At 41.9% G+C, this 26,628-nt stretch overlaps 1 protein-coding gene across 6 annotated transcripts in view; it reads right to left on the bottom strand.

Annotated features, from left to right (window-relative positions):
* MARK1 (microtubule affinity regulating kinase 1) overlaps window positions 1-26,409 on the bottom strand; it is a 119,545-nt gene extending 93,136 nt beyond the window's left edge. Inside the window, exon 1 of one of the 6 annotated variants that reach the window (XM_047704876.1) lies at window positions 25,855-26,409. In XM_047704876.1, coding sequence (XP_047560832.1) covers window positions 25,855-25,905 — 51 coding nt within the window. In that variant the 5' untranslated portion in view covers window positions 25,906-26,409. The remainder of the gene's footprint in view (window positions 1-25,854) is intronic. The other 5 variants (XM_047704875.1, XM_047704871.1, XM_047704873.1 and 2 more) reach the window with 5 other exon arrangements.
* Window positions 26,410-26,628: the final 219 nt, after the last annotated feature.

Below are 26,628 nucleotides of genomic sequence, written 5' to 3'. Positions count from 1 at the left end.
TCCTTTAAGGCTCAATTACATAGTTAATAAACTTCTAGAAAATAATATTTAAACCCGTATATTTGTTTGTAGCAAGAAGGGAGGAAATATGTCAATTCAGTCCACCGCAGTACTGGTACTCCCCTCTTTTTCTAGCTACACGTTTTCCCTACGTGAATTTAAACAGGCATCTGACTTTCAATATTAGCTATATCATAACTCCCAAACTTTTATCTCCAACTATCACTTTTCCTTGGATTTTATTTTCTTGGATACTTCCTTGGATTTTAGACATATTTTCTAACAAAAAACTTATATCCAGAATATATCTTCATAAACTCCTCCAAACCGAGAGCAAAAAGAGAGCCAACCCAAACTAAAAATAGGCAAAGATATGTACATATAAATCCCAAAAGATCATATACAAATCGCATAATAAATAAATAAGCATACTAAAAACTGCACATCATTAGTCAGTAGGGAAAAGGAAATCACGAATCGCAATGAGCTACCACTATATACCCACTGGAATGCCTAAAATAAAAAAGACTGACAACACCAAACGTTGGTGAAAAACAGAACTCTCATACGTTGCTGGTGGGAGTATAAAATTTTACAGCTGCTTTGGAAAATACTTTAGCTTCCTAAAAAGTTAAAAATTTGCCTCTGCTATGACCCAACAATTCTACCCCTACATGTTTCCCCCAAACAAATAAAAATACAAGTCCAATAAGACTTGTACAAGAATGTTCATAATAGCTTTATCCCTAATAACACCAAACTGGAAACAACCCAAATGTCTGTCAATGGGAAAGTGGATGAACAAATTTTGGTATATCCACAAAAAGAATACTATTCTGCAACAAAAAGTAAGAATTTATTGATATATACGACATGCATGAATTTGAGAAAAGATATACTAAAGAAGTAAGAACCATGTGCTACTTGATTCATCTAAAGGAAGTTCTGGAACAGGCAAACCTAATCTGTAGTAATAGAAACACGCAGTGCTGAGTATTTGCGGGAGTGTGCTGATAAGAAAAGGCAGAAGTGAATTTTCAGGGATAATAATGTAAATACTCTTTATCTCTACTGGGGATGATATATACTTTTATCAAAACACACTGGACTGTACTAAAAAAATGTGTGCATTTCTCTATAGCTAAATGTTACCTCAATCTGAAACAACTACCCCCCAAGCTTTTACTTAACTGTAACTTAGAAGTCTGGTTTTCATGTGACTATTACATGAAAACCACATCACAATGATCAGTACGAATATACACATCCTACTGTTCTAAATATTGATGTAATAAAATTATAGATTTTTAGTCATTTTTTTTTAGGAGGGAGGAGACTATATTCAGAATCATTTCATTTGCTAAAGTTACTGTTTTGAACACTGTCCAAAAATTTAGAGAAAAAAAAATCTCCAATGTTCTATTCAAACAAATTATACAATATTACTTCCTCGCAAGAGTAGTTATTAAAAGCTGCAACCTTCTAAACGCACATCACCAGTTAACATTCTGGTCAAAAAGAGCTCAAATCATCAGAAGCCAGGAATATCCTTGTCATGTGTTGGTCACACACTGAGTCACACGTTAACCCTAGCAAAGCTGTTGTGTTGTACAACTCTGGGGTGCACCTTATACGTCCTAATTCATGTGAACGGTGCTACTGGACTTGAACACAGACACACTTAGTGGCCCTGATCTCAGCTATTCCAAATGAGTGATACACCGAGGCAGTAATTGACACGAGTATACATAAGCAACAAAGATCAGTTTGAAAAGTCAAATTACCCATGGTCAACATGAGTAATAACGTCTCTGCGCGCCACATAACTGGTGGTTTGGTACTGTCAGCTTAGCTGAGCTGCAACGTTTTCCCCAAATTCTCTTCCCAATATGGTTCTGAGTTACTGGCTGTGAGAAATTTGCACAAGATTTGGAAAGAAGAAATGTTAGGCTCCACCAGGTCTAGTCAGGTGCTTTTAGAGCTCCCACTATGACTTAAACCAAAATACAGTCACAGTCCCTCAAACAATTCCCAGCTTTGAGTTAGTTCAAAGGCCCAAAGACCCTTGAATGAAGGGTCTTTGAAAAAAGACAATCTTAGTTACCCCAAAATGCATAGGTAAATCCTCCTCCTAACTCTCCCCCAGAGGGAACTGCGGTGATCCACTAGAGTGACTACGCATTGGAGGATGTGGGGGAGAAAACCCAAACTGTCTCCAAACTAACAATAATTCCTCGAGACCCAGAACTTTACCGTGTTAAACTAGTCAGAGAAGGAGCTTAAGGAAATCAGATGATCAATGAACTTTTGGACTGGACCCATTTCACAGTGGAACCAGTGGGTCCCCCAAATCCATCCTGCAGTTACTGCCTCAGTTCTGGAATCCACAGTTGGAATACTCAGCACCTGTGAGAACCTAAACTCTGGTTCCCCAGCCTGTGCATGAATGTAAGGGCTAAAATCCCAGGAAAGGGCAGGTGGGTGAAAGAGATCAGAACTACACGGTCTTAGCAAAACAGTAAACCAGAAGCAATCCTGCGTCATGAAGGGCCCGCAGAGATGAGTGCCACCATAAAGATGCAGTGACACCAATTTCCACATCTCCATTCAACCGTCTGTCTGGCCTATGCAGAGGACAGACAAATCTCAGCAACTGACAGTAAATTATCAAAACTTCATCAGTCGGTAATTCCAATTATAACTGCTACTCTAGATGTGGATTGTTTGCTGGGTCAGATCAATGAAACCCTGGCACCTGGTATGCACTCAGTCACTTTTCTCTCTGCTTGTTAGTGAAGAGTATCTGAAGCAGTTCGCGGCCTCGCACTACGCTGCTGCAGGGTGCTTCAGACTCGCAGCCCACGGCATCATCTCGTCCGGGGGTTCTCATCTCAGCACCACAGACATCTGGGGCCAGATAAGCTCTTGCTGCAGGGGGCCGTTCTGTGCATGATGGGGTGTTTAACAGCCCCCCGCGCCTCTGCGCACCAGATGCCTGCCCCCAATCGGTGATACCAAAAACGTCTCCAGACACTGCCAAATGTTCTCTGGGATGCAACAGTGACCCCAGTTGAGAACCACTGACCTAGTGTGCAGGGTCTTTCATCACCTTTCCTTCCACAGAACATCACACTGGCCCATTATGTTGATAATATTATGCTGCCTGGATCAGCTAAGCAGGAAGTTAACAACCACTCGAGACACCTTGATAAGATACATGTATGCCAAGGGGTAGGCAATAAACCCCACAAAAATTCAGGGATCTGCCTCCTCAGTGAAGTTCCTGGGAATCTAATGGCCTGGGAGCTGTTGCAGTATCTCTTCCAGAGTGAAGAACAAATTGCGGCACCTGGTCCCTCTAACCCTAAGAAAAGGAGGCACCATGGATATGAATTTTGAAAGTAAAATATACATCATTACCATCATTATACAGATAACCTGACAGCTTGCCAGTTTGTTAATAGGGCCCAGAAAAATAGGGCTGTGTAACAGGTCGAGGGCCGTCAACAAGCTACTCTACCACTGGAACCCAGAGAGATCACTGTGGCTTGAGGACTGGGGTACAGAGAAATCACGTACTGAGCCTTTGGTGGACCCCCCCATGTGAATCACAAGGCAAACTTTCAACATTTTGGAGCAAAATTATGCCACGCTCCGTAGATAACCATTCTCTTTGGGGGAACCTTCTGGCTTGCCATGGGGAGTCAGGTCAACTGTCATAGGCCAGCATTACTCAACGTGAGCTTCTCATTAGGACCTGGGTGTTGTCTGATTCATGAAGTCAATGAAACCTGGGCTCGCACAGCAACGTTCCACCATCAAAAAGAAGTGACGTCATATATCAGAGAGGCTTGATCAAGTCCTGAAGGTACAAGACCAGCTGCACATGCCAGTGGCGGAGCTATCCCTTGACCCACACTCCTGCTACGTTGCTTATGTTGTCTACACCCACATCTATGGACTCCCGGGGAGACCTGCTGGGAAACGTCATAAAAACTTGCAGTCTAGTTTCCAGCTGGTTCTGCACGATCCGCAGGTGGCGCACAGGAGCCGACCGTGGCAGCACCACAGCCCCGCTCTGGGTGGCATGGAAGGAACAGTGGCCAAGAGAAAATTGCCCAGGGGGCGGAACTTCAAGCAGTGCACCTGGTTGTTTATTTTGCCTTGCAAAGAGAGTGTAAAGTAGGGATCTACAGAGATCCACAGACTGTGCTAATGGTTTGGCTGAATGATCAAGGACTGAGAAGGAACAGGATCTGAAAATTAATGACAAGGAAAAAGAATGTGACTAGGTCTCCCCCAGTGAGCATGGCATGTGGAGACAGCTGTGCCCCGTGTGAATCCTCACCAGATATGACTCATGCTGAAGACATCAGCCTCTTCCTCCAGCCACCCATCTTCCTAGCAACACGGACTAACACTCACCACGGCCAATCTGCCAACTGCAGAGAATAACACTGAGCCCCCCCAACGACACCGCAATTCCCAGGAGAAGGGGCGAAGTTAGCCAGTAACCTGGTGGCAGGCTGATTAAATGAGACTACTTTCATCACAGACGGGGCCGCGTTTTTGATCTCACTGGAATAAGCACTTGTCGCAGATATGAACACGCCTTCCCTATTCATAATACTTGCGGCAAAACCACCCTGGGTAGACTCAGAGCAGAAGCTTCCGCCATCATGACATTCCACACGCACTGCTTCTAAGCAAGGAACCACTCTCGTAGGAAATGAAGCATGGCAATGGGCTCATGCCTGAAGAATTCACTGTTCTTATTGTATCCCCGACACCCCGAAGCAGCTGGCTTGAGAAACCAGTGGAATGGCCTTTTAAAGATTCTGTTGTGATGCTGGCTGGGTGACAAAAGCTTGCAGAGCTGGGGTAACATTTTCCGGGATGCAGTACATACTCTGGATGGGTCATAATACATAGGACTACTTCTCCCACAGCCAGGATTCACAGGTCCAGGAGTCAAGAGATAGAAACTGGAGTAGCTCCTCTCTGTCACCCTTAGTGACCCATCAGAAAATTTTTTTCTTTCTAGTCTCTGCAACTTTGTATTCTGCTAGCATAGAAGTCTTAGTACCTACGACGGGACTGTTTGCACCAGGTGTCACAGCAATGGTCCATTGCATTGCAAGCTGAGACTGCTTCACGGCAGTGAATCAATAGTCAAAGAAGAGGGTTATCATACTGGCTAGGGTGAATGATCCTGATAATCAAGGGGAAATTGGGTTGCTATTATATAATGGCTTAAGAAGAAGTGAGTTTAAATGCAGGAGATCCTCTGGCGCAACTCTTCTTACTCCCTTGTCCTGAGACAGGTCCATGGAAAATTACAATAACACAAAAGAGGCATGATTTCTGATGTCCCAGACTCTTCAGGAATCAAGTTTGGGGTTACCTCTCCAGGCAAGGAATTATAATCACTCAGGTGATTGTTGAGGGCAAAGAGAACATGGAATTAGAGCGCCTGGGTGGTTCAGTGGGTTAAAGCCCCTGCTTTGGGCTCAGGTCATGATCCCAGGGTCCTGGGATCGAGCCTCACATCCAGCAGGGAGCCTGCTTCCCTCCCTCCCCGGGCCGCCTGCCTCTCCGCCTACTTGTGATCTCTGTCAAATAAATAAATAAAATCTTAAAAAAAAGAGAACATGGAATTAGAAGAAGGTAATTAAAAATGCCATCTGTAACCACATGACCAGTTGCAGAAACAAGGACTGTAATATTTAGGAGTATCTCTTATTTTGGTATGAATATATTTGTGCATAAATTAGCCAATTCTTTCTTTCTTTTAATGCTCTTTCCCCACGTCCATGTCACTTAATATTAAAGTGTTAACATTAGCTAACTTTGTATTTCAATATTGAGGTTACAAGGTATAAAAAGAAGTGTGACTCAGAAGATAAAGGGACTTCATGTTTTCTTTTGAGGAGAGGGTTAGCATATTTTTGGTATACCTAGGATGGTTGCATCATATTAGGCAAAAGAATAATTTTGCTCTTATCTTCATTTGGAAGTTAACTGTGGTTAAAAAAAGTGTGGCCAAATCCTAGACTTCTTTTAGGGCAAGGTGACATGGAGTGGTCTGTGATGACTTCCGATATGTAAGTTTAGCTACGCTGGAATTCTATTTCTCAAAAGTCTCTTCCCTCTAAGGTCCTGGGTTAATACTGGACACAAGAGAACCGTGCCAGAGACCTGGAAGGCAGAACTAAAACTGTGGCCACTGATAGGCTCTGAAGGTCAGTGCCGAGCCTGACACAGCTGCAGCTCACGCTGGTAGAGATGATCTGTTGGCACGTCTCGTGAGCATGGAGCAGCAGTCAGGCTTCACAGCTCTCCAGCTCCCGCTGGAGCACCTGCCTGGGCTGCTGGCTATCCCAGTCCCGGTGCTCAGGCAACTCTGTGACGAAGGGCATCCGCTTATCCTGCAGGTCACCATGTCAGAGCTTGGAAAGCAGCGAGCGGAGAAATGAGTTCCCCTTTGCCCCCACGGGCTCTGCTGAGTCCTGTTCTCTCCCACTTCATGTTCATCGTCCTTTCTGACTGATGGTGCTGTGGATTTCAGCCTCTTAATACCAGACTCCAAAGCAGCAACCATATACAGAATACTAAACCACTGCATAACTTTAATCCCATGGTTAAAGCCTTAATCTATACGGCTCACACGATTCTGCTTCCCCAGCTGAACTCAGATGTGATAACAGAGGTAACGCTGCAATGTTTTCTTTTAAAAAGTACATGAACATGGGACTGTATTTCTAATTTAACTGTTACGGAAACGTGACTAAGGTGAAATTAAGTCCCTTGAGTAAACAAAATCTATCAAGCATTATTTTCAGAAAGATGAAGAGAAATGTATTTCCTTAAAGGAAAAGGAGGACAAAAACAGAATTAGAAGAACTTTTCATAAATCCACCAAAACCTTGCTCATCAAGCTATTTTCTGTAACTTCTAAGGGGCAAAAATATAAGCACGATGATTCAGAAAAGACAAAAGAAGACAATATATTCTGGCATACACAGTGGCATTATCAAAATTATCTCCAACACATAAACGCCTGATTTAAGATTTGCCTTTATATTTGGGTTCAGTAAATTCAAAGCAGTCTCAAGAGAGAGATTCCATTAGCATGTTTACAGCAGTAATCAATCCAAGTATATTTGTACTCAGCCTGAGGAATGAATGTATTGACACGAAGAAAATGGTGAACATGGGAAAACGGGAACTCCCAAGAACATCAGTTTGGTTGTGCATTTTAAGATCATGGGGTAGGAAAAAGAACATGGTCCCAGAAGCAAATGTGAATTTCCTCAGCACCCTGGTTTTGATTCTTTGTCTCCTTGGTACCATCACTGAACATCGGCTATTGCAAAGGATGTCATATACACCTGATAACTGAAAACCAACAACCCACCCAATCAGGTATGGATTATTCTCATCTCACAGGTAAGGAGGTGTGCCTAATGTTATATACCTTATAAATGACTAACCTGAGAATAAATCAACCCCAGGGATGTCCTGTCTACAAGCTGGTGCTCTTAAACCTTACACAACCTTAGAGGTTGTCTGTTCCCACTGAGAACACTGATGTCAGCACACACCTATCCTCTTCTGTACCCTGCTCTGATACCTTGTTCTCCGAGTCACCTGCATAAAATCTGGCTTCCCACTTGGCTTTCTTACATGAATACAAGCATTCCAGCAAACTAGGAAGTTGTACTTCACACTGTAAATTTATGATTTTAATAGTTTTTTGGTATAAAAAGGTACACAAATCTATGATTTAAAATACAGAAATTTTAAAAAATTAAAATCACATATAGTCCAGTAGCATGAAGTTTTACTTCCTTTATCTAAATGTACCACCACTACTACTACTACGGCTACCAACAATGAAAGCAGGAGCAGCTGGCACTTTCTCACCTTCTACTAGGTGCCAGGCACTGGTCTAAGGGCATTAGATGTGTTCAATCATTTAAACCTTACAACAACCCAAAAGGTAGGTACTGTTGTTATTACATTTTACAGATTAAAAACCCCAAGGAATAAAGAAAATAAGTGGCTTCCCAAGATCACAGAGCTCATAAATGGCAGAGCTACGACTTGAACCCACATAGTCTAACTTCAGAGTGCATACTCATAACCTAGAAGTTCCACTGCCTTTACATCTGAATTGGAGATACAGAGAACAATCACTCCCCTTCAGGAGGCAGACAGGGAGCCACAGCCCGTATTTTATTTCTAGAGCCACTCCTTCCTGAGAGAGTCCCTTCCCCCACCCCCCCATCCCCACCACCGCCCAAAAAACCCCCTCGGGGAGGTCTTTCACTACTGCTTGCCAGAAGATATTATGAGCTAACATAACTGAGTCCCCAGGGGATAAAAAGAAAACATCTGCTTAAATTATATCTAAAAATACGGTATCAAATTCTTTCAGAAACTTCCTAGTTCTTTCACTGCCGCGAGTACAAAAACCTAACAGTAAACTCATGCCAGCAATTACAATGGATGTTTGCTCTTTAAATCATTAGATTAGATTTAATTTAACACTCTAGTAGTCAAAGCTTTATTCTGAGACCCTCAGGTTCTGATATATTTAGTAAATCTAACAAAATCCAGTAATTTTTCCCTAACATAAGCTAATAATCATATCAACTTAAATGTCAATACACTTTCTGCACAAATTTTTTAAGGTACAATAAAAATTTAACTGATGACTTTAAGTTATGAACATGAATGCCAGGGGTGAAAGGAACTATCTCTGCAAAACACCTCAGACCTTCATACAACAATGACCAGAATGTAAAAAGCAAATACGGTGTCTACACAGCACCCCCTCAGATTCTTAAAGTACTTCAAAATTTCCCAGAGAATGGGTGAATCTTAATTGTATATATTTACTAAACACCTATCAAGCCGCTACTATGTGCACAGCACCATGCTAAAGTACTTTAAGAGGGAGGAACGTAGTTTACTGACATATTCTTGCTGTTTTTTACATAACACCAGCAAGCAGTTCTGAAAACTTCTGAAAGTCAATTATGCCAGACACTGCAGCTGAATGGCTATGGGAATCAGTACCCAGGGGCCTGGGGTCAAGCAGTTTGCAGCACGGTGTGTGGGACAGGTTTAATGACATCACAGCACGGTTTGAAAGTACTGTCACAAAGCACATATGAGATAGAACCAGAAACACGATAAATAATTCACTCTGTTCTGTGGCAGAACAGAGAACACAGTCTCCTTCCCAACATACTCTTCCCTCCCCTTGATTTCTCTCCTTGCTGGGGAGGAAGGAAAAAGAGAGAGGCAGAGGCGATCAACCACCCCACCTGGTATCAACCTTCTCTCTTCAAGACTTCCCTACTTAGCCTGTTCTTTGGGCGCTCATGTTTCAGAATTTACTGGACAGATCCTTCTTTATTTCTCCAGGTTTATACAAGTGGCCACTGGTACATAACTTAATTCCCTCTAGTTTTTGTTGCTTAAGTAGAAATCAGAAAGAATTTAGCGTGGCCAGAAGAATCAGTTGTGTGACTTAGTAGTGCATTAGATAATAAATCATCTCTGTAGAAAAGAGCACGACCGGTTTATAGATAGGCACCAAAATGAGATGTACCAGGAAGCATCAGAAGAAACAAAGAGAGGTTAAGCGACTTACCAAGATAAACCAGCTGAATAATCGTCCCCCCTCAGGTCAACTGTAGTCCTCTCGTCTATCAAAATCACAGATAGGACACCATGAAAGAATAATGAATCACCCACCCCAGCCTTTGCTAAGAAATCCCTGTCCTAGTCTCATTATGGCACACTATCCTTCTGCACTAGGTCTGAGAGCGTCTGCTTTCTGGTCTACTAATATGGTTACTGTGGGCTTCTCTCACCTTACTCCCAATACATACTCTCACAGTAAAATGTGTTTGGGATTTCGTTATGAAACATGAATCTTTCCTTAACGAGTGTTAAAAAGAAATAATTATTCTGACATTTTCTAAATGGTAAGAAAGGCTTTATTCAAGATTATTGCCTATTGTGATAGGGGAGAGAGATCAGTTCTGAATACAGTAAAGAGAACTGGGGATTCAGAGCTGAGGTGAGTGGATGGAAAATTACTAAGATGAGACCTGAGGGTCAGGGGACTCCTGCTAAACTGCCTAAGAGGGTGCCTTCGTGGGGATTCGCACTTAACTCACTTAGCGGAATTCCTTGCTAAGCTGGAGCGGTGCAGGCCTTGGAAGGACAGGGCAGAGATGAAGGCCAAAGTCAAACCTACTTGAGAACAAGGCTCAGAGGGGCCGACCTGACGTCTGTTTCAAGGAGAGAGTTCTTTGTCACCGGCACTGGCATCTCCCCCTCACTAAACCCTTCTCCAGTATACCAAAACAAGTTTTCAAAATACCAGATTCAAAGCTCTTTTGTGGATCTTGAGAATACAGGTCACAAAATTTATTTTTTTTTAAGATTTTATTTTTAAGTGATCTCCATACCCAATGCGGGGCTTGAACTCACAATCTCAAGATCAAGAGTCACATATTCTACCAACTGAGCCAGCAAGGTGCCCAAGGCCACTAAATTGAAAAACTAGTATGTTTCTAAAACACTTCAGCATACACAGATTACAAATCTAATCATGTCAGCCCTTTACTTAAGTCACCCAAGGGGTACCGGTGCCCCAGGACCAGGTCTTGCTGAGACTTGCAAAGCCCTGCCTGGTCTCCAGTCCCGGGCCAGCCCTCTCCCTGACCGCTCCTCCTCCTCCTAGTCTCTTCTTTCCACCGAACCCCCTGGCAAAGCAGTACTTGCTTTTCAAGCCTAGTTCAAAGGCCGTGAACCTTTCTTGAGCGCTCCCTCCCCCCTTTCCCTTCCTTCTTTATTCAGTGTCCTGCTCACTCAGAGGACAAGAACCGTAACTTTCTACCGCACTTGCCTGTCTCCGTCTATCTCCCCGTCAGGCTCTGAGTCCCTCCAGAGCAGGAACAGGTTTCATTTGCCTTTGTATCCCTTTGGTCTCCAGTTGAGATGAAACAAATAGGAAAGGAAATAAAAGCACACCCTCTTTGGACACTGTGAAAGTAGCACTGTTGATCTCCAGTGAAAGGTAGGCATGCCTTAAAGATTTAAAATAAACCTATTACCATATCCTTTACAGACAGTTCATTCAAACTTTGGACTGTGGCTCAGCTTCTGATTTGTTGACAACCTGAACTAAATGGATACAGTGGTCAAAACAGTATTAAAAATACTTTCTCAGAATGGGCACCATATGGTGAACTCTGCTGCCACCACTTTCCCAATATGGTTCCCCATATAAAGCTGGGAGAAGGAAGAATGTGAAATTCCTCATTACTTCCTTCCTCAACCTTAGACCTACAAATGCCACACACGTGTGCCTTATTACCCCCAAGACAGACAATTCCCTGTTGTTTTCTACTGCTGTCATCATCCACTGAAAGGACTGTCACTTCTCCCACACCACGTTCTAGAACATAACCAGCAACCATAATGTCTTTTTTCATTTTAATTAAAAGATGAGATTTATTATAATGCAATCATGATCATCATCACATAAATCAGTGTTTTTTCACAAAGCCTAGTCAGTAAATACCAACATCAGAATAATGGAGAGGTTTAAGAAGAGAGATTTCTGTCTCACCCTAGAGAAACTGTATGAACAGAGTGCAAGAGAGCAGGGCTTAGGGAGTATGAATGTGAAGTGATCTCTCAAGCTGGCTCATAAAGTCATTTGAGAATAAATGAATAAACTAGACCTTGATTTATTAAATTGTTGAGCGCCAAAAATATGCCAAAAACTATGGGAGGTAATACAGGATATACAGAAATAATACTGGAGGTAGTCCCTGGCCTCAAAGTATTTTCAATTTAGTCAGGAAGAAAAAGTTGACTCAGAGAATTCTAGAACAATGCTAGACTCTATTGTATAGAATAGTCTCCAAACTTTAGATCAAGTACCCTATCACTGAAAGCTTTAAGTATGGGCTACTATAGGAATACTGACTTAAATTATACACGTATTATATTAAAACACATGATACCAAAAAGATAAAATTTTTGGAAACATATTACATTTCAATGGTACAAACTTTTCAGTGATTAAACATTGTGCCATATTAATATATTTCTTGATTTTTAACATCTTAGCTTAACAATTTGTGATACTGGGATCTGAAGGGCTGACTACAAATTCAGTTTATGTTGACACTTGACTTCAAGGACTGTATTCATATTTCAATCCACCCACCATGTATACAAAAAGTTTTTTATGAAAATCATGTTAGGAAGTACCTTCCTGAGGACAATCTGCCATTTTTGAAAACATCATTTTAATAACTTTAACAAATGATTTCCAAAATCTACTAAGATTTTTGATGTAGAAAATTTATAAACAAATTAGAAAGTTGTCCATATTTTTAAGCATGCAGATGAGAAACTGAGAAATGACATGTAATTTAGGGTAGTAAAATCACATAAGTATGGACACTTCTGAACACCCATTTCCAAAAAGTTTATTCCAATCTTTCTGTTGACTAGTATGCAAGATAATATAAAGGTTTTCCAAGATAAAACATACTTTAAAGTGTACTGTTGGACTTGAAGAGAAAATCCAAGGGAAAAATAAGTAAATATTAAAAAAACTCCAGCTGAAAGCAACTACAAAACCCAGCATTGCCCTGGGGTCCAAATATTAACCTGTGGACTCACTACAAGGTTGGAGAATGTAAAACGCTTTCATTGACCTGGAATTCCTTTAGGATACTAGAATGTCTCATGTCAGGGGCTTCTGGCTAGCTCAGTCAGTAAAGTATGCAACTCTTGATCTTGGGGTTGTAAGTTTGAGCCCCATATGGGGAGTAATCCCCATATGGGGAGTAATTTAAAGACTTAAAAATAAGTCTTTTTAAAAAAGTTCCAGGTCAGTAGGAGCAAAAACAAAGCCTCTCTAGAGGAAGTCATCCTCAATTTAGAGCCCCAAGTTTCACACAGATAAAAATCAGGCAAATATGAGTTCATCCCCGAAGAACAGCAAATACAGAAACAAAGAAGCCACAGTAGATGAGAATCAACAGATACAAACACTAAAGCTAAAGCCCCAGGGGCTTCATATAATGGAATTTCCAGACATAGGAAGTAAATAACTATATGTCAAATGTTTAAGGAAATGAAGGTGAAGTCACAAAAATAAACAAAAACCAAGAGACTATAAAATAGGCCAGTCTGGTTTGAGAGAAAGAAGTTACAACTTTTAGAAATAAAAAATGAAATGAAAAAATTCAACAATGGAAAAAGAGAAGAGTGTAGCATGCATCCAGCACGCTGCTATTTTCGGTCCACCTCAACACAGGGTGCTTGATGGGAACCAGCATTCCCTCAGTGCTGGGGTATGCTGAGAACAAAGCCAGCTAAGTGTGCTGCTCCTTCAGAGGAACCACAGTACACCAGACAGACACCAGAGGGAGCAAGAGATTACAGCTCCTAAAAAAAAAAAGAAAGAAAGAAAAACAAAACAGGAAATCCCTCTAATCAGGTATCTACATGTGCATGTCCAGAAAAGACACATCTACAAAAAAGGTTTGAGGACCTGAGAATCTCCAGCTGGACTGAGTGGTCATAATCTCTCCATGTATGAAGACAGCCTAGAAAGACTGGGAGAGGTAACCATTTTTTTTTTTTTTTAAATGTGTGGATACCAACAAATAGTTATAAGGAATACAAAGGAACAGGGGAAATGGCCCATCTAGGGAAGACAATACATCTCTAAAACCAACCCTAAAAAAGAGAGGTATATGTATTACCTGGCAAAGAATTCAAAATGACTGAAATAAAGATGCTTAAAGACATCATGAAATGATACATGAGCAAAATGAGGATTTCAGCAAAGAAACCAAAAATACAAAAAACAACCAAACAGAAATTTTGGAGTTCAATTTAAGAAGTCAGTAATTCATTAGGGAGCTTCAAGGAAAGGCTTGATCAAACAGAAGAAAGAATGAGCAAATGTTAACATTTGTTTAAAGCTATCCATTCGGGCGCCTGGGTGGCTCAGTGGGTTGGGCCGCTGCCTTCGGCTCAGGTCATGATCTCAGGGTCCTGGGATCGAGTCCCACATCGGGTTCTCTGCTCGGCAGAGATCTGCTTCCCCCTCTCTCTCTCTCTGCCTGCCTCTCCATCTGCTTGTGATCTCTCTCTGTCAAATAAATAAATAAAATCTTTAAAAAAATAAAAATAAATAAAAATAAATAAAGCTATCCATTCAAAGGAAAAACAAAAACAACAACAACAAAGAAAGAAAGAAAGAAAAAGAGTGAAGAAAGCCTAAGAAAGAAAGAAAGAAAGAAAGAAGAAAAAGAGTGAAGAAAGCCTAAGGGAATTATAGGATACCACCAAAAAACCAATATATGCATTATGGGAGTCTCAGGGAAAAAAAGAGAGAGAGAAAGAGAAAGGGAGAGAAAGTTTGCTTGTTTGTTTGTTTGTTTGTTTTTAAATGAGAAGTTCCCAAATATGAGGAAGGAAATGGACATCCAGATTTCCAGATTCAAGAAACCCAAGAGAAGTTAAATAGGATGAATCCAAAACAGGATGAACTCAAAAAAGTCTGTATCCAAACACATATTCAAATAGTCAAAGGTCAAAGACAGAGAATTTTGAAAGCTGCAAATATACAATTTGTCATGTACAAATGAACCCTCATAAACTTATTAGCAGATTTCTCAGCAGAAAACCTATAGACCAGGAAAGAATGCAAATATTCAAACTGCTGGGGGGACGGACTTGCCAGTCAAGAACATTATACCCAGCAAAACTGTCCTTCAAAAATGAATAAAAGCTTTTACAGATAGACAAAAGCTGAGAGAGTTCTTCACCACTAGACCTGCCTTATAAGAAATGCTTAAGGGAGTCATTCAAGTTGAACAAAAAGACACTAAACAGTCACAGGCAAGCATACAAAAATATAAATTTCACTGGTAATGGGAAATACATGCACAAACATGGGATACTATAATAATGTAACAACGCTGTGCAAATCATTTTAATTCTGGCATATAAGTTAAAAAACAAAAATATTTACAAAACTATAAATGTTAATGGATATACAACACAAACATAATCTGTGACAACAATATAATGTGTAGGGAAGGAAAAAGTTAAAGCAGAATTTTTGTATGAGATTAAAGTTAAGATGCTATCAGCTTAAAACAGGTTGTTGTAAGTGTGAAATGTTCTATGTAAGTCCCATAGTAACCACAAAGAAAATACCTAGAGAAGATACACAAAAGAAAATGAAAAAGAAATTAAAGTATGTCACTATAAAAAAAAAACAACAAGACACAGAGACAGCAAGAGATATTAAGAAAGACAAAAGAGGGGCGCCAGGGTGGCTCAGTCGTTAGGCGTCTGCCTTCGGCTCAGGTCATGATCTCTGGGTCCTGGGATCGAGCCCCACATCGGGCTCCCTGATCAGCAGGAAGCCTGCTTCTTCCTCTCCCACTCTCCCTGCTTGTGTTCCCTCTCTCGCTGTGTCTCTCTCCTTCCCTGTGTCAAATAAATAAATAAAATCTTTAAAAAAATAAAAAGACAAAAGAACTATAAGACAGAAAAAAAAGGGAACATTATATAATGATAAAAAGGTCAACTGACCAGGAAAATATAACATTTAAAAGTCAGAGCACTTAAAATATATAAAGCAAACAAAGACAGAATGGAAGGGAGAAATAGACAGCAACACAGTAACAGTAGAAAATTTCACCGCCCCATTTTCAATAGTGGGTAGAACATCCAGACAGTTAGCAAGAAGATAACTGAAGACTTGAACAACACTATAGACTAAATGTTCTTAACAGACATATTTAGAACATTTCACTGAAGAGCAACAGAACACATTTTTATCAAAGGTACATAGATATTCTCCAGGATAGGGCACGTGTTAGGTCACAAAACAAATCTTACAAATTTAATAATGCTGAGATCATAAGGAGTATATCTTATCCAAATTAATGGTATGCAACCAGAAATCAGTAGCAGAAGAAAACTGGAAGACATGTGAAAATTAAGGAACATATTCTCGAATAACCACTGCATCAGGAAGAAATCAAAACAGAAATTAGAAAATATCTTGAGACAAATGAAAACAATATACAGTCCTCTTTCCTTCAGCAGTGGCAGCAGATTGTGCAGACATGGCCAAAGTAAGGCCACCTTTGCATCATGAAGACAGAGGAGCTGCTTAAACAGCTGGAAGACCTGAAGGTGGAGCTGTCACATAAGTGCATCGCCAAACAAAAGGCAGCATGGCTTCCAAGCTGTCCGAGATTTGAGCTATTCGCAAATCCACTGCCCATGTTCTGTTTTCAACCAGACTCAGAAAGAGAACCTCAGGAAATTTTACAAGGGTAAGAAGTACAAGCCCCTGGATCTGTGGCCCAAAAAGACATGTGCCATGCACCTCTGGCTGAACAAGGAAGATGAAAACCTGAAGACCAAGAGGCAGCAGTGGAAGGAGTGGCTATACCCCCTGCGGCAGTACCCAGTTAAGCCCTGAGAAGCAGCATCAGTAACACAGGCACACGCGCACACACACACACACACACACACACACACACTGTGGTGGGAGGGGGGAGAAAAAAAAAGAAAATATATCAAAACTTACAGGATGCAGCAAAAGCAGTACTAAGTGAGAAGTTCACAGTAATAAAAACTTATATTAAAAAAAAAAAAGAACTCTCCCAAAATCCTCCTTAAGGAACTAGAAAAAAGAAAAACCTAAGCCTAAAATTAGCAGAAGGAAATTATAATAAAGATTACAGTAGTAAAAAATGGAGAAGAGAAAAATAGAAAAAATTCAACAAAGAGTTGGTTTTTAAAAAAAAATCAACAAGTGAAAAAATCTCTAGCTAGACTAAAAAAGAAAGAAGAACCAAATTAAGATCAGACATTAAAGAGGAAACATTAGAACTGATGCCATAGAACTAGAAAGGATAGTTAAGAGACTACCTTATGTAATGATATGTGAAAAAATTGGCATATTGGCACCTAGAAGAAATGGAGAAATTCCCATGAACATACAACCTACCAAGACAGAACAGTGAAGAAAAAGAAAATCTGAGCAGATGTAGCAAGGAGATTGAATCAGTAATCAAAAACCTTCCAACAAAGAAAAGCCCAGGACCAGATGTCTTTTGGATATATTCAACCAAACATTTAAAGGAGAATGGGGTGCCTGGGTGGTGCAGCTGGTTAAGTGTCTTCTTCAGGTCAGGTTATGATCCCGGGTCCTGGATCATCCCTCCCTGCTCAGCGGGGATCCTGCTTCTCCCTGTACCTCTGCAGCTCCCTCTGCTTGTGTTCCTTCTCTTTCTCTCTCTTTCAAATAAATAAATCTTTAAAAAAAAAAAAAAAGAATAAACACCAATCCTTTTAAGACTTTTCCAAAAATTGGAGGAAGGAAAACTAATTTTAGGCCAGCATTACTGTAGTAATACCCAAACCAGAAACAGACACTATAAGAAAACCACAACCAATAACCTTGATGAATATATGCAAAAATCCTAAATGAAGTATTAGCAAAACAAATTTAATAGCACATTAAAAGGATCATAAATGATGACCAAGTGGGATCTATCCCTAGGATACAAGGATGGTTCAACGTAGGTAATCAATGTAATACACCAAATTAACAGAACAAGTGATGAAAATCAGGGGCTGCCTGGGTGGCTCAGTGGGTTAAGCCTCTGCCTTCAGCTCAGGTCCTGATCTCAGGGTTCTGGGATCGAGTCCCACATCAGGCTCTCTGCTAGGCAGGGAGCCTGCTTCCTCCTCTCTCTCTCTCTCTCTCTCTCTCTCTGCTTGTGATCTCTCTCTCTGTCAAATAAATAAAATCTTTTAAAAAAATGATGAAAATCACATGATCATCTCTATTGATGCAGATAAGGCATCAATACCCTTTCATCATGAAAAACTCTCAACAGGGGCACCTGGGTGGCTCAGTCCATTAAGCATCGGCCTTTGGCTCAAGTCATGGTCCCAGGGTCCTGGGACTGAGCCCTGTGTCAGGCTCCCTGCTCAGTGAAGAGCCTGCTTCTCTCCCTCCCTTCATACTACCCAAAAAGATCTTCAGATCAACACAATACCTATCAACACCCCAATGCCATTTTTAAAAATAGAAACAGAAAAAAATCTCAAAATTAACACGGAACCACAAGGACCCTGAATAGACAAAACAATCTTGAGAAAGAAGAACAAAGCTGAAGGCTTCACACTTATGACTTCAAAGCACAATACAATGTTATAATAATCAAAACAGTATGGCACTGCTATAAAGACAGGCATATACACTAATGGAATAGAATTGAGAGCCCAGAAATACATCTTTGTATTTATGGTGAAATGATCTTAGATAAGAATACCAAAACACAGAAGTGGGAAATAGTAGTCTTTTCAATAAATGGTGTTGGGAAAACCAGATCTTCACATGCAGAAGAATGAAATTGGATCTTTAATCTTATACCATACACAAAAATTAATTCAAAATGTATTGAAGACTTCAATATAACACCTAAAACTATAAAATTCTTAAGAGAAAACATAGGGCAAAGCTTCATTACACTGATCTTGGCAATGACTTCCTGAATATAACATGAAAAACACAGGCAATCAAAGCAAAAAAAAAAAAAAAAAATAGACAGGTGGGACTACATGAAACTAAAAAGCTTCTGCACAGCAAAGGCAACAATCCCCACAGTGAAAAGGGAACCCCCAGAATGGAAGAAAATACTTACATGCTATATATCTGAAAAGGGGTTAATATCCAAAATATTTTTACAACCCTGATTTTTAATGGACAAAGGACTTGAATAGACATTTCTCCAAAGAAGACACATAAATGGTCTACAGGCATATGAAAAGATGCTCAACATCACTATCAGAGAAAGGCAAATCAAAAATCACAATGAGATTATTACTTCACACCAGTTAGCATGGCTATTATCAAAAAGCAAAGCAGACAATAATAAATGCTGACAAGGACGTGGAGAGATTGGAACCTATGTGCACTGCTGGTTTGAATGTAAAACGGTGCAGCCATTATGGAAAACAATATGGTGGCCCCTCAAAAAATTGAAAATAGAACATATAATCTGGCAATCCACTTCCATATATTTATTCAAAAGAACTGAAATCAGAACTTCAAAGAGAGTTTTGCAATCCCATGTTCATTGCAGCATTATTCACAATAGTCAAGAAAGCATCCCAAATTCTGTCAACAGGTGAATGGATAAAGAAATGTATTATATACATTCATTGGAGTATTTTTCTGCCATGAAAAGGAGGAAATTCTGTCATGCTTTATTATGGGTAAACCTTGAGGACATTACATTAAGTGAAATTAGCCCATCATAGAAAGGCTGATACTGCATGATTCCACTTAAATGAGAGATGTAACATAGTCAAACTTATAAAAAAGCCAAGAGTAGAATTGTGGTTGCCAGGGACTGGAGAAATAGGAAAATGGGAAGTGGCTATTCAATAGTATAAAGTTTTAGTCACGCAAGATGAAAAAGTTCTATAGATTTGCTATATAACATTGTGCCGATGACAGTTAACAATACTGTCCTAGGCACTTAGAATTCTTTTTGTTAAGAGAGCAGATTTCCTGTTATGTGTTTTTTACGACAATATAAACAAATTTAACAGAGGGATTAATAGTGACTTAAATACAGCTGAAGAGATTTAGCCAACTAAAAGATAAATCTAAACATTACATACCATAACTGTAGTGCAGATTATATTATATACTGTAGTACAGAGAAACAATGAAATAGAGGAAGAAATGAGAGTCTAAGACATATATAGGATAGAATGAGAAATCTTAACATATCTAATCAGGGCACTGGAAACACTAGAGGGAACAGAATATTTAGAGAATGACTGATTGTAGAACTGATGAAAGATATAAATCCACAGATGATAAATTCAAACAAATCATGCAGCTTGTAGTATAGAGAGGAAATGAACTTGTGAAAACAATGAATGAGAAAGTAAGGCACATGGAGGGGCTACGGTCTAACATAATCAAATCAGAGTCCCCAAATGAACCTCTAAAGGGAGCAGAAACAAGGCAATTTTCAAAAAGATAATAGTTGGTAAGTATCTAGAGCTGATGAAAGATAGGAAATCACAAACCTAGGAAGCAGGAAGGAAAAAAAGAAATACAGGGGTACCTGGGTGGTTCAGTTGGTTAAGAGTCTAACTTGTGATTTCAGCTTAGGTCATGATCTCAAGGTTGTGAGATCAAGCCCTGCATGGAGCCCCACATTGGGCTCTGTGCTGGGTTTGGAGCCTGCTTAAGATTCTCTCTCTCCCTTCCTCTGCCTTTCCTAAGAAAGAAAGACAGACAGACAGACAGAAAGAAAGAGAAATCCATACCTAAATGCACTGTAGTGACAGTCTAACACTTAAAAGAAAAACAGACAATCTTGAAGAGACAGATGGAAAGATCACCTATTTTCATTTAAAGGTTTGTTTATTTGTCAGAGAGAGTGAAAGAGCACAAGCCAGGGGAGCTGCAGGCAGAGGAAGAAGCAGCCTCTTCGCTGAGCTCCTTGCCTGATACGGGACTCAATATCAGGATCCTGGAATCATGACCTAGAGCTGAAGGCAAAGGCTTAACCAACTGAGCCACCCAGGCATCCTGAAAAGATTACCAACTTAATGGCAGATGACTTCTGAACAGAAACAATGGAAATCAGCAGACCATGGGATACTATCTTCAGAGCAATGAATGAAAGTAACTGTTGATTCTGAATTGAAGACTGAGCAAAACTATCACTGAAAAATAAGGGCAAAATATATTTCAGATTTAAAGAAGAAAGTTTATCATTAACAATCCTTTATTAAAAGAACTTCAAAGGTATTCATTGGGTAAATGGAAAATGACCCCCAAAGGAAAGTCTGAGAAGGAAGAAGAAATGGTTAAAAAATAATAATGTGAAAACCATTTGGCTGATTCTAGCTTTATTCAAGGGAGGAGGCAAGCTTAGAGTCCCCCTACTCCTCCACCATCCACAGTGTGTCTGATTGTAAACAACCTGGGCTTAAAGCAGCAGCAGCAGAAGAATTCATAATAGCATTTTGGCCAGCCAGGAATAGAAGGTAGAGATGTTTTTCTCAGGATGGACTGTTCTCCACGTCCACTTTGGAGACCAGTAGTGTGGACTATACATTGATAGCTGTTCAGCTACAGCAGAGAGCAATCCTTGCTATAACCAATTCAGAATTTTTCTTAGAAAGATGAGCCATACCATAAAGGATTTATGAGTCGGGGATAAGGGGGAAAGAGCAGGGCACTCCAGACAGTGAAAACAGCAAAAGTTCAAAATACAGATGAACACAGAATAGCCTGTTCTTACTCTAATAATGTATTTTATATCATTTCATATAGTCTTTTCAAATTTCTAAGACAAAAACAGAGCAAACCATAACAGCACCTCCAAGAAGCAATAGCACGAGTATTAGCAACAGTGGAAGATGTCAGAGATTACGACCTTGGGCAGGTCACTTAACTTTCTGAAGGCATATGCCTCTGTTGTAGTATGCAATACTTATCCTTCCGAGTATCACTAAGATATTTTGATGATAAATGAAAAAACTCAAAAGGGGAACGTTTCAGTCATGATGTCTTACATATGACTGATTACCAGTCACTGTGCTGGGTACTGGGGATACAGAATAAAGGGGACAAAGTAAGTCAGCGATCAGAGCGCAGTGTGATAAGTACGGTAACCTCTGAGGAGTGCACAGGGGAGTGAGCAACCCAAAGGTAGTAGCAAAGGCATGCTTCTCTCCTACCTTTTCACATCATTAACAATGATTCCCATAGGACAAACTACTGATGGTCACCGCAGACACACTAAGCACTTGGGATAGTCATCACAGTGAGTTTCAGATCTATCAAAACAATCACCTTCAAGAGTTTTACTATTAAAAGATCCAAAATAAATTTAACCAAAACATCCCAAGAAGGAGTCAAATCAATTTTCTTCATACTAATTAAAATTCACCACAGAAGGCTAGTCTGGGCATTTTGGATCCATAAAAATCAGTATAATCAGAGTTTTCCTAAAACATGGGAAAACAATTTCTCTTGCTTCATTTAAAAGCACCTAAGAGTAATGGTACTATAGTATCTACATTCATGCTGGAACTATCCAAGTGTAACTTAAGAGAAGAAAAAAAATATTTCAAATGCCCATTCTTTTTCTGGACTCTTTACAACATAAAATCAAACACATTTTACATAAATTAATTCTATGATCGGTGACATAGCTTTCCTACTTTTTCTTTTCCTTAAAAAAAATATTTTATTAGTTTTGACAGAGAAAGAGTGCATGAGAGGGCAGAAGCAGGGACCAAGTCCCACATCTGCTGGGCAGGGAGCAGATGTGGGACTTGATCCCAAGACCCTGGAGTCATGACCTGAGCTGCAGGCAGACGCTTAACCAACTGAGCCACCCAGGCGCCCCTTTTCTACTTTCTCTACTTCACTGTGGAGTATTTAGTGCATTAAAAGTTCATCACTGGTTGTTCGAGGTATTTGGCCAATTCAGGCCTATCAATGCACAAATCCTTCATCTAAGAAAATAACTCCTAAAAAAGTGCACACAGAATGTTCTGGGAAAAAATAAGGCAATTCTTTCTCATTCTACTACATACCTATAGTAGCAATAGGAGATCAGTGCTGTTAACACTCCTTTTTTGAATTTCTTAATTTATCCTCAGCACACACTAGTCACATATATAGGGTAGATATTACATACTCCCAAGAACACAAAGTCCAAATACATTCACATATGACTAAACAAAATTTCATATTAACTGCAAATGACAATAAAATACAAGGATGGTTTTTAAAATTGCCACATCTGTTTAAATTAAAACATTTCTAGCAGTGGTAGAATGTTTTTAGTTATTTCCTTAATATTCCAAAGTACTTGAAGTCTTTATGGTCATATGAATATAAATTTTCTCAACTATTTTAAAAAATATGTTACTTCGGGCACCTGGGTGGCTCAGTTGGTTAAGCAACTGTCTTCGGCTGAGGTCATGATCCTGGAGTCCCAGGATCGAGTCCTGCATCGGGCTCCCAGCTCCATGGGGAGTCTGCTTCTCCCTCTGACCTTCTCCCCTCTCATGCTTTCTCTCTCTCTCAAAAAAAAAAATAAATTAAATATAAAAAAAAATGTCACTTAACTGAAAACGACTACAAACAAATGTATGTTTTGCTTGCCATACTGGCATCAATATATTAGCTAACAAGCAGATTTGTTCTCACTGATAAGAGGTAAGAATGCATTATGACATTTACTACTAACTAGAGAATAGAGGGAGACACCAACAATGATTTAACAGCCATCTCTGGTGGTCCCTTTGATAAATGCCTACAGCACTTACAAACCAATTTAGCCTTATTTACACAGTTTTCTTCTGTACACCATTTGTTTGGAATTATATTCACTTTTCCTGTAAGCTCCTTGAGGGGAGAGGCCTTATCTTTAATGCATCTGTATCCCAACCAGCTCAAAAACAAAGCTGGGCGCACATTTACTGATAAATTAACAGCCACGGTGTGATAGACATTTTCCACAACTTGGGAGACGTTAGGCAATTAGGAGAAAATTAGAATTGGATAAAGTCAGCTACATGGAGGAATAGTCAGGTACAACACAAGGACAGGGGACAAGACCATAAAAGTCACTTTGAAATAACATGTTCGGGACCAGAGCAAATGACTTTATACAGCATAATTACTTTCAGAAGGTACAACAACATTTATCACACGATTATTGCTTAGCTTAAAAATCCACTGGGGTGGGGGTGGGTGGGTCTTACATGTGATGCTGCATTTTGTACTATTCTTTGATGCATGTTCCTATAATGCTCTCATATCCTTGAAAAGTACCTTATTCATGCAAGTATGGAAAGAGCTATACTATTCAAAATCCAAAAGAAAATAAAAACAATGTATTTTGCCACCCATTCTAGGTTAACACACAGCGTGTGGCTAATAAAAACAGAGGTCATCGTCTGTTACTTTTCATTCACTGAAACGACACACTGAATGACAGGAATCTTTTGAGAGTTCCTGTTAGAAGCATTCAGTTTCAAAACTTGACTTTAGGATCACCTTTAACCAAATTTTTCATCTTTTCCCCTGACCTTCCTTTAATCTCCCAATTAAATTATGCATCAATTCTATTTTTTTAAAACGCCGGTTACAACGCAAAATGAAGTTACTATCATTTCTGCCAGCAGCAGCCTCACACTGTTTACCATTTTCAATGCACGATACTAGGGAGGACAAAAGCACACTCTGAAATACCTTCTCAGCTTTTTCGAACAATAGTCTCTTACTAGAATTTCTTCTCCTTTCACGTAATTCTATTAAGTTTCTGTGCTCCCCTAGTCTCCCAAGATTAAAGAATCTGTTTATCCCAGCCGCCAACACTTCAGAGGTGAGCTCCTATCTTTTCTCTCATCCCTTTTGTGTAAGAACGCCAAAGGGCTCATATTTTATTTTACCATCCTTATGACCCAGGGCTTGGTACTTCCAAGACTGGAGTCTGAGTTAACTAGACACCTAGACAACAGTCCAGAGAGATCTGGGCAGCCCACTAAACTTGGTACCGTCCAGCCCCTTAAAAGCCAGTCAGAAAACCAGCCAAGGCCCTATTTACAAGTCTTGAAGGTTAAACACACACACACACACACACACACACACACACACACACACACACACACAACCAAAACAAACAAAACAAACAAAAAAACCGAGGAAAAAGCCCCAAAACAAAACCCATTTCCACAAAGAAATACACACACACACACACACACACACACACACAATTGTACTCTTTCAGAAGGTGGGAATACAAATTGATCGGGTCCTTTTGGTTTTCAAGAGTTTAAACACCAGGGACATCCGAATCCAGATAAAAACTCCTGAGGGCAATTTGATCAAAGACACAGAAAATCCTTCCTTCAAAGAAATGCACCGTGTGACACTCCAAGAAGGAGGAGAGATATTTAAAGTAAAACCTGCCCTGAATTATCACCACTGACTTGAGGAAGAGAATGAAAAGCCGCTGGCTTCCTCCGGCTTTTCAACGTTTTGCTGTAACCCCAGGGCCACAGAGGCTGTCCGGGAAATTCTTGTACTCATCCCTCCCGAGGAGTATCTCCGCAGCAGGAACTCATCCGCACAAACACACACACCATCTCTACTACCACTGCCCCTTCCGTTCCGACCTTCCCCCTGCGGTGCCCACGACCCAAAATGGGACACAGTGTCACAAAAAGCCAAGTCATGGGGCAATGCAGGGGGGTGGGGGTGCAGAGGGCTGAAAGGGCCAGAAGAGCGAGGGGGGAAGAGGTAGTCCGCCGGCTCGCCCGCGACCGTAGAGCGAACCCCCGGGTGGGGACGCGGCACGCCGAGGGCCAAATACAGCAATCGGGGATGCCCACTGTGCCCTCGCCGCTGTCTCCCTGCCCTCCATGCGCCCATCCTCTCCGGGAGGACCACCCCGAGGACGGCTCCCCGTACAGCCCCCGCCCTCGCCCTGCAGGGGAAAGCGGCGAAATGGGGCTGCAATGAAAAAGGGGGCTGAGCGGCGGGCGAGGGGCACGCCGGCTCCAGGTGGAGACCGTGCCGCGGCGGCTGCTCCGGGGATCGAGGAGAGGGGGGGTGGGTGGGGAGGGGGGCGGCGGCCCCGCGGAGGGTGAAGCGGGGGTCGGCCCAGTGTCTCGCCCCCGCCGCTCCCGGGGGAGGCTCGGGTTACTCACGTTCTCCGTGTCCCGCTCGTTCACCGTCGGCAATGGCGTCCGGGCCGACATTTTGTGCGGGCGGCGGGGTCGGGCCGGGGTCTCGCCGGCCGGGCTGGGGTTCGGGCCCGGGGGCGAGCGGAAGGGGGTGCGGGCGCGGGGCCGGGCCGGGCCGAGCGGCTCCCGCAGGCCGCGGGGCGGTGCAACAAGCGGCCCCGGCGGGGCGAGGGGGAGGAGGACGCGGAGGAAGGGGAGGGGGAGCCGCTTCCCGCGGCGGCGCCGGCGGGGGACGCGGGCAGGAGCGAGGGCGGGCTCCGGGCGAGGGCGGTTGCCCGGCGCGGGCCGGGCGGCGAGGCCGGCGGGATGCGGCGCCAAGGGGAGGGGTGGGGGGAAGGCGGGGAACGGGAGCCGGGGGGCGGCGGCCGGGCCCCGCTAGGCTGCCCGGGCCATGGCTGAAGGTGAGCTCGCCCCGCAAATCACAGCCCGGCTCGTCCCGGCGAGCGCGGCTCCCGCGGCCCTGACAGCGCCGTCCGCGCCGCGCGCCGCGCCCCGCCTCAGGTGTGCGGCGCCGCCCGGCCGAGCCGCAGCCACGCGCCCGGGGCCCAGCGGCGGCGGCGCCCCGGCTCCCGGCGCGCCCGTCCCGGCTGCTCGGCGCGCTCGCCGCCGCCGCCGCCGCCGCCGCGCCTCAGCCGGAGCAGCGGCCCGAGCCGGCAGCGCGCGGAGCGGCGGGCGCGGCACGCAGCGCCCAGAGGCACTTGGCGGCCGCCGCCGGGTGGGCGGGCGCCAGCCGAGGGG

Source organism: Lutra lutra, chromosome 15 (assembly GCF_902655055.1).
Source record: "Lutra lutra chromosome 15, mLutLut1.2, whole genome shotgun sequence".
NCBI classification, from domain to species: domain Eukaryota; kingdom Metazoa; phylum Chordata; class Mammalia; order Carnivora; family Mustelidae; genus Lutra; species Lutra lutra.
Note: the sequence above shows the minus strand (reverse complement) of the source record. Positions and strands in the feature narration are given on the sequence as shown.